The sequence below is a fragment of the Chroicocephalus ridibundus genome, chromosome 7, assembly GCF_963924245.1.
Source record: "Chroicocephalus ridibundus chromosome 7, bChrRid1.1, whole genome shotgun sequence".
NCBI lineage: Eukaryota > Metazoa > Chordata > Aves > Charadriiformes > Laridae > Chroicocephalus > Chroicocephalus ridibundus.
Window position 1 is genome coordinate 8,604,548 of NC_086290.1, and position 9,598 is coordinate 8,614,145.

The 9,598-nt window shown below is 38.1% G+C and overlaps 1 protein-coding gene across 1 annotated transcript in view; it reads left to right on the forward strand.

The window, feature by feature from the left end:
* The window catches only part of NCKAP5 (NCK associated protein 5), a 371,629-nt gene that overhangs the window by 272,374 nt on the left and 89,657 nt on the right, over positions 1 to 9,598 (forward strand). Inside the window, exon 8 of the mRNA XM_063340758.1 lies at positions 4,159 to 4,197. Within this exon, the coding sequence (XP_063196828.1) occupies positions 4,159 to 4,197 (39 nt within the window). The remainder of the gene's footprint in view (positions 1 to 4,158; positions 4,198 to 9,598) is intronic.

Below are 9,598 nucleotides of genomic sequence, written 5' to 3' on the forward strand. Positions count from 1 at the left end.
CAGGGATTCTTACTGGAGATCTTAAGAAAATAAAATTCTTCCTGTAAATATTTTAATTAAAAAAAAATACAGTTACTTACACTTGAAACTTTCTTTCCTTTAAGACTTTAAGTCTGATGCTTCCTCTGTTCATAACTCACCCTACACCAACCCAGCTTCTTGAAGGTGAAAATCTCCTCAGACCTTCCGTAGTTTGGGCTTCAGGACTTCTTCAACAGTTTTTATGAGCAGACATATCCTCTACAGCTATGTATCTGTTTGTGCTGCAGCTACATTTTGCCCCGGGGAGACCTGATGTGTTTAAAGGGAGGAACACAGATGTTCCTGAGAACACAAGGCTGTGATCACACCCAAGACTGAGACAGCTAAGCCTGCCACCAAAAAGCTTGAGTGCCTGTTACAACCATTATTTTAATTTTGCCTCTGCAGTCCAATTAGTTATGAGTGTATTGAACTTCTCCTGGGCTGATACACAAGGAGGACTAACTTCCAAAGCTCATACGTAGCCATTCTGGCTCGTTATGTGTTTGGGATGCTTGACGGTCCCTTGAGGTGATATGGGTTGGTAACATTGTTTGGTAATTATTGGGAGAATGTTGCCATCTTCCATTCATCATTGAGCAATCTCAAATTGCAGCTTCTCTCCCCTGGGCACAGGCAAACTCTGCTCAGGGCACTAAAGCTCCATTTAATCTGGCCACCCTGCCAATAGTGTCCCTGCTTGGTCCCTCAGGCCTCTACAGCAGTGTGATAAGGAAACTCGCTATGCACTGTTGGCATTCTGCTGAGATGTTGGCGACCATTAAGCTGCACATGAAGGAAGTAAAAATAGCCACCATGATTTTTCTGTCTATGTCTCACAAAAAGATACCAGAGCTGAGTTTTTAAATATATGCCTGCCATTATTTTCTCTGTTTTCTTTTTGTTATCAATTATTTTACATAGTTCTCTTCATTCATATAATGTCCCACATTTAATATTGTATGAATGCTTGCACCTGTGACTTAAAAACACATGCTCTGTAATCATTTTCATGGTAAAATTCAGGGAAACTCTGATGTTCATAGAGATAAAATCTGAAAAGAATATGAGTAAATCTGAAGTGAGTCATTTATGAATTTTAATAAATATTCACATCTATATAAATATGTACATATGTTGTACACATAACATATGTACATATAAACATACATATACATATGTACGTATGTTGTACAGGTAAACAACTTTAGAACAGTATTTGGAAGAAATTGTCATTGATATATTCCAGTATTTGATAAATAAGAAATGAGTCATTTAATTTCAGAACTACTCCATAAACGTATCTTTCTGTCTCTGAAAAATTTAATGCAAAACGCAGGATTGTTCTCTCTTACCTTTGGGGTTTGAGGTTAACATGCTTAATCCTAGTTTCCTATCCTGGAATTCAGCTGTCAGTTGATTGGTAACTGGTGTCATATTTATTCACATCACTGTGCCAGCTGAGAATTCTGTCAAGCTTCACCATACTTACATGCAGGAAATTGTGCAACTTACGGTAGATAATATTTTTGCTGATGTTTTAAGAATTAGCTAATCAAAAATACAGATTTATCTTTAAAAGACATTGTTTTTTTTAAGATTTGAATAAAGTATAAGACCTTTCATTTCAGTACACTTGAAATGTCTTTGTGTGTATGAAACCATACTTTAAAGGCAGCTGTGTAAAATCTCAGTACTTGTAAAAGGTATAATAGATGTTACACTAGAGTCTCTTTTTTCTGATTCATTCTTTTATACCTTTTCTATTAAGACCGCTTTATAACATGTATATGTAAACATAACTGTGTAAGGAAAAAGTGAAGCTGGATCTTTTATCTCTTTTATTGCAATCCACAAAAGGAAACCTCACCTAAAGATCTTGGCTATTAAGTTCACAGGAAAGGCAGACAGTGTGAAGGCAAGCAGTGTCATCTACTACACAATAGCAGACTAAGGATCTGGCTGTCTCTATTCTATTCCTTCTTTCACCTCGATTAACTGCATGAATCACAGGTCAAGTCATTTTACAGCCCGCTTTTTACTGGGATTGAGCTGCATTTCTGCCTCGTATCAGTGGGAAGTTCACATATTCTGCATCTCAGAAGTCAGTCTCTCTTCCTTCAGTGGTCTCAGTTTTCGGTAGTCGTGATTATCAGTTTTGTAGTGCTGGCTTATGTTGTTCATCCATATCTGTGGTGTCTCTTGACACCTGTAAGTAAAAATGTAGTAGGTCCGCTAGCTTAGCAGTTTATTTCCATCTGGACACTAGCGCTGCTGTAGGAGTGGAATGGCAACCTCATTTGAAATGCAAAAGTTTGGATATGATTCCACTTATTGACTCCTAAATTAATTTTAGTAACTGCAGAACATTTCACTGAAGGCTTCCCACCTCTGTTCCTGCTGAAAACCAAGAATACAGACTTGAAAATCTTTGAATGGTAATAGCAACACAATTTGCCAAGTTGCCAGATACCAGAATAAAATAACCTCATTTTGTAAAGAAACTAGTTATATCCCTCTCTTACTGAGATCTATGGGAGTTATCGATCTCTGGCACGTACTTTCATTTAGATACCTCACTTCATACACTCAAATTGGAAAATTTGTCACACATGCATCAGCAAATTCTGTTTTTTCCCTTTTGGAAGATTATGCTTTTTGCACTCCTCTGTGCAATATATAAAGCTATAGGAGTAATTTTGTAGGCTATTCTGTTGTGAGTGACTAGTACACACTTCAAAGAACCTTTTAGTTCTTCCTTGGTAAAGTAACTCCATGTCAGAAAGTAAAGAAATAATGTATTTGGTATGGTTTGTTCAATTTTCAGGTAGAGCAAACAGACGTTAAAAGTACATACCAGAAGGAACGTTGTCAGATGTAGATCCTGAAAGCCTATAGGGCAAGGCACGTGGTTTTTCAAAACTCTAACATATTTACTTCTGTTGGTTATTACTGTTCTAATATTAGTCTGTGTCTTCTGTTAAATCATGTACAGAGCTATTTTATGGGACCAGTGTTCCATGGGCTGCCTTAAGTTAGGGACCAGTTCGGAGAAAAAAAATGATATCGGGAAATTTTATGAGAGTATGAATCAAATGTAACTTCTGGATCTAACAGAACTGAACGATTTACAGAAATGAATTAGCGTCAACTCTTTCCTCACAACTCGGTTCGTATCAATGGTGTGGGGTTTTTTCTTTAGTTTGCTAAGAGTAAGAAGAATCAATACAGATTTGGTGCTATCTGCATATGATTCACTGTAATTTCTGAAAGCCAAAACCAAAACAGAAGTCAGAATTACTGTCTTTTTTTGCACTGAGTGAGGTCTCTAGTTGCTCTATCTAAATGCAAGAGCATTGCAGACACATTGTGTGAGAACATATGCATATACAGTTTTAAATTACATTAGAAACGTAACATACAAGTTAGACATCATCAACAGAAAATCTTATCTCAGTCCCTCTTTTTGTCCATCCTTCTTCCCCTTCCTTGCCTCTATGCCTGCTGGTAAATGTAAATTAGAAAGGATGTATGAAATAAATAACTTCAAAAATTCCCTGTTGAGTATATAGTTCTACTGATCAATGGTGTGTAATCTCATTCAAGTCAATTATGCTATGTGGTGTGAATGCCTTCCAACCACGTTCTCAAGACAGTAGGTACTTTAATTTTCTGTGGCACTATGGTTTCTGCTTGTCGTGATAGATGTACCATTTTGTCAATATTGAATCAAGAAACAATTAAACTTCATGAAAACATTCAGGACTCCATCCTCGGCTGGTAAAAATCAGCTCTAGTGAACGCAGTCAATCTATGCTGGTGCACAGCAGCTGCATATAGAATGGTGAAAGTTTAATCTAGTCCAAAGAAGAGATGGCAGAAGTTAACCAAATGTCCATCATGTCGTACTGCAATTGATACATGTTTTTTTATAATCAGGAGTAGCATAGAAGCAGTTAGTGTCCATTTCATGTATTTTTACGAGCATTATCTGGTGAAAATACTAGTGAATAATGAAAACGCTAGAATTGGTGGTGGTTGTACATGGGAAGTGGAGTTTAAAGCCACAAAAGAAGATATTGTTATGCATAAACGCACATGATAACATACTTAAACTATTTTATTTATTTATTTTAGGTAGCTAATCAGGTTGTTCAGGCTCTACTAACTCAAAAGGTAAGTTGCGGTTTGCGTATTGTGGTATAACTTAAAGCTTGCAGATGTTCATTGTTCATTTGAGAGATATATATTCTTATACAGCATATGTTTTTAAAATGATGTTCACACATTTAATTACCAAGGCTGACACATGTCAGGCCCAAAGGTAAGTCTTTGTAATCCAAGTGAATAAAGGTGAATAAAGTGAATAAAAATCTATGAGACCATAAATCTTTAAGGCTTGATCATATAGGACCCATATCCAATTTTTATTGTTTACCTATATTGAGACAATAGCATCTGAAAATCCTTCCTCCAGAGAGTGATTTTTCCATTCCCTATCCATAAGGAGTTATGTCGCTCCCAGAGTCCATTCCTGTGGAATGTAAAACAGATAAATTACAGTGCATGTCAATAGCTGCCATGTTCATTCACATTCAGTGGAAGGAAAGACTTCCTGGTGTGGCCTGTGCTTCCCAGAGTAAAAGAGAAAGCTCTGTGTATAGAATGGGGATCCAGCGACTCCTCTTGTGGGCAGGGGACCAGCAATAGAAAACGTGTATTTTGTCTTAAAAAAACTTTTGAAGTCCTCATCCTCCATTCTCCTGGGTAAGCAAGGGAAGTACTGCACAGGCAAAATTCTTGTAGGGTGATTGCAAACCTGGCAGAATGAAAAGATTCACTGTGGCTTCTAGAAAGGTCTGTGCTGGATGGAGTCATGTCTGAAGTTTCCGTTCACACTCCAAATGGTTGGATATGAGGTATGATTGTTTCAGATAGAACCTAGTCAGAAGAGTAAAATTAAAAATTAGCTTCCTAAAATGAAGAAGTGATCTGGAAAAAAGTAAGATGGAATTCAACAGAAGTAAAAGCAAGGTAATACATACAAGCACAAATAAATAGCTGCCCAGAGAAGGTGGGGCATAACGGTTAGGAAAATTCTACAAAAAAGTGGTCTTCGAGTTGAACATGATTCCATTATGTCATCTTGTTGAGGGGGGAAAAAAAAGACAAACAAAATATAAAGATTTATAATAATAAGCTATGACGCTTTCAATATTCATGAAATGATTCTTTGTGAGATCTAGACCACTTGATGAATGTGGCATTATTAAAATGCTTTGGATCATTTAGCTTTAAAAAGACAAGTCTGAAAAAGACATACATGCAGTCTTTCAGTGCAGATAGAGCAAAGAAGAATATAAACGGTTTTGTCTACACTGAATGACAGGACAAGAACTAATGTTCTTAAAATGCAGCAAGAAACACCAAGTTAAGATAATCAAAAACCTCTGCCATGCGCCCAGAAGCTTTCTAGATGCAAATAGAGCAAAGAACTGGAATAGATTTTGAGGACTGGCTCCAAAGCCTCTATCACGGACAGCATTCAGAACAGCAGAACACCCCCGCAAAGGGAGTGAGCTGGGACCAAGCGTGACAACAGGGCAGGCAGGATGCTGAGCACCAAGTGTCAGGGTCAGGCCTGGAGGCAGTGATCAGGGTCAGCCTTGGTCCTGTGTCTGCTGGGCACATCTACGGGCAGGAGGCAGGTCCAAGCGCAGCCGAGCCAGGGACTCAGAACGCAGCTCAGGATCAAGGAGGCAGAAGGGTGGGTGTGGGCATAGCTGCAAGGTGGCTGCTGCAGCTCAGGATCAAGGAGGCAGAAGGGTGGGTGTGGGCATAGCTGCAAGGTGGCTGCTGCACGACTCAGAGGGGAACGAGATGATCTTGAACTCAAAGTGGGGAGTGTGCCCTCACAGCAGGATAGACAAACATCACACCCATAAACATCTGCACCTAAGTGAGTGGTAGCTAGGTGTAGAAGGTTGCATCTGACGATCTGCACATCAAGGAGAAGGCTGGATATCCATCTCAGTTCTGTACTGGGCAGATTTTTTGTGAATCAATTTTATGACATTCTGGATAAAAGATGCGCAAGGAGATGTTCTGACCCCTTTAAGTCTGCCCTTGGATGTCCTGCCCTGAAGACGGAGACATCTAGGTGACCTGTAGGTGAGTGATGCAAGACTCTGGAGGGTGCAGTTGCCTGTTATATAGATTACACATTCCTGTGGCCCAAGCTCACATCAGGAATCCAGAAGAAATAACATTCCCTAAATCTCTTCACCCGACAGCTGTGGCCACAAAACAGCCATACAGCTGTTAGCACAGGTTAGGGTTGAAAGTTTCATTGTTCAATCCCATGGCTTTTTGATGCACAACAAAGCCTGTTACTCTAGAAGAGGGATATTGCCTTACAGCCGTTGGAAGTATTGTAGCTTGGAGGTGATTTGTGCAAACCACAACATATGGGGCAGCTCGCACTGTTGCTGTCTGTGCTGTATTGCTCTTCCTGTACTCTGTATACACATATGCTGTGTGGTCTGTGTATCGTCAGAGGACTGCAGTCTGCAGAGCTATTGCTGTAACACCTTTCAGAAACATAACTTCATCTATTTTTTTAAAAAATCCCAAATATGTGTTTCGATGCAGCTTAAATGGAAATGGAGGCATTTTCTCATATTAATATACACAAAACCTCATACACATTTTGTAATATAAAACCATATGAGATTAAATATTTACCAGAGGGTTAATCTCAATATATTAATGTCTGGTTTGGGAATATTATGGTTGTTTCACAAATGAAGAGAGGAGCTTCCTGAGTCCCTTCGCAAAGGTGTCAGACATTTTGATGACTACATACTTTCTCGGTAATGAATCCTCCCAAACCCATAGGAGCCAAGGAGTTCATATGGATACAATAAAAACAGACTTGAATACATTTAATAAAGTGACTTACTTAGTATTGATGGGATTTAACAGCTGCTTACCTATTACTGAGTAATAACAGCTAATTTAATATCCATAGGAAGAGGAAAGAGGGTACTCTTCTAAATGCTAATGAATGTTAACTGTTACAGTGTTCCTGACACCATTCATACGAGTCCTTTTATAAGAAAAGACAGGAACACAATAGCATACAATAAAGAGGAAATTGGACTCCCCACACCAGTCCCAAATAGGTAGATATCGGAATCCAAATAGTAACTAGTAAACAGATAAATCTACCGTCGTGCAGCTAAGCAGTAAGACAGAGCCAGTCATGCCACAGTGAGATAACATACCTCTGGGACGTAGCAAGACATGAAGAAAAGCTGAGAGCTTTCAGAAAATGGAGAAGAGTGATTTTGTACAGTAATGCACACTGCGTAGGCTTTGCTGTGAATTTGAAATTGTCCCTCAAGGACTAATTTTTGTTTAAATTAAGTACATGCTGTAATGTAACGAAAAAAGCACTGTGTACTCGCCAGTATGTGGAAAGACTGTGATTCCACCGAGAGATTCTGGTGACACAAATTGAGTGAGCAAAGCTTGAGTGATTTATCAATGTCACTGAAACCTTGAAATGGAATTACAGTCTTAAATGTGCACTTTTCAAGTATATAATTTGTTACAATACATATAGAATTTCTCTAATATGAGAGGCTTTTTTTCTGTTGTGACTATGGAGAAGCTGTATTAAATTGAGATTTGTGCTGAATTAGCCACACAGCAAAATTTCATAATTCTATGTAGCAAAATTATATGGATTTTTTACCACTTACTAATAGAAAACTTTACCTCTGGGAAATTTAAAAAGTCAGAAAAACAACAAAGTGATTTGAGATAAACCTGTGTGCTCTGATACTTACTGGATGTATCCATGCTTTCCCCTTCCACCCAAAGACATATCACATGAGATGACAGGAGTGCTGGAAACTGGATTTTCTTTTTCTTTTTTTTTTTTTTTCCTCCCCATACAAGACCTGGATCAGCAGTTTGAAATTTGAGTTACGCCACTTAATGAAATTGTTTTGAGATCTGTATATCTGCTCTTTGCATATTACCCTCCTCCACAGCAGTGTATTCAGGAGAATACTTTTTTACTCTGGGTTCTCTATGAAAGTTATTTCTTCCTCCTTTTTATCAATGAGATAAAAAAGAAGTGAATTAAGTGTTAAAACAGAAGAACCATCTTCAAAGGAAGAGCAGCGTATTTCTGGAACCTCTAATGAGGGCATTGAATCCCAGTTTGGAGAAGAGTGAGTCTCATACTGAAGAGAAAAAGTAATAATACAGAGATGCTTGGATATTACTATAGTGAGGCCATAGGAATACCTTAGATATTTGGGAGATTATTATCTTAATAGCTGGTTGTTTTGCCCACAGGAGAGGAATTATGTACTTCAGACATTTGGTAGTTGTATTAATTGGCAATTTTAGGACTCCAGCTTTCTAAACTCGGACTTTATTTTACTAGAATATTGCTACCTTAATGTGCCTCATTTCTCCTCTGGATTATGTCTGGCTTTACCATTGGCACGGTTTATAGCATCTGGGTGGGTAATCTACTGTTTTATATTTCACTTTTTGCAGAAAGTCTAAAGTTTGAAACATAAATCTTATGGTTTTAAAATGGTAAGATAGGAAAGTTTTGAGCAGAGGTGTTGCTGAGATTTAATTCTTTTTTTACATAGTCAGTTTCTGAGAATCATTTTCCCTTTCAGTGCACATAGTAGTGTTGAAACGTTAAACACTAATTTAGTAACAGCTAAGGCTCTGTTTTAAATTGTCTGATTATTTGTGAAAGGCAGATAATGATGGGTCTTGATGCTTGTAGTTTTCTAATAGAGCTTGCCTTGTGTAAGACCAGAGATAAGAGGTCTCACTGGCAGAATTCAAAGCTTTAGGGCTTTACCAAACATCAAACTCAAGTTTCTTTGAGGGTATGTTGGAAGGCTCTAGCAATTTTACTTGAACAGCCACTTGACAGCTACCTAAAACTAATATGAAGAAACTATCAAGAGAAAATAACTGCATTCATTCAGTAGCATCATAAAATGATACACACTATATGCATAAAAAGATGTTTACAGTTTTCTGAAAGTCTCAAGATGAGCTTATTTTATTGTGTGTTCACCTCTTATAACCTCAGTGCTGGTTACAGTGGAGACTAGAGCAACTGTAGGCAAGAATTTAAGCTACATCTGACTACAATTTCCTCCTCTGAGTTGTTTTCTCATAAGGCTAGGTCATCGTGTTGATAATGGTATTGACAGGACAGCATATGGGGATCCAGAGGCCTGTTTCTCCACCTTCATATGGCAGAAAGGAATATCAGCTAGGCAATACCACAGGGCAGCAACTGGCCTAAATTTAAAGGAATACAGGAAAGTATTTTGGAGATTTTTATTTTTTTTTCAATAAAGCTAGATGTGGCTGCAGCTTATTATTTTTACATTTAATCTTTATTAGGAGACCACTCTTCTTGATTTTTGAAGCTCTCACACCTCAAAATGGACAACTGCACAAATTATGCTGAAAGTCTGGGAGCATCAGGTTCTGTTCTCTCTCCAGAATCCTCTTTCTCATAGAA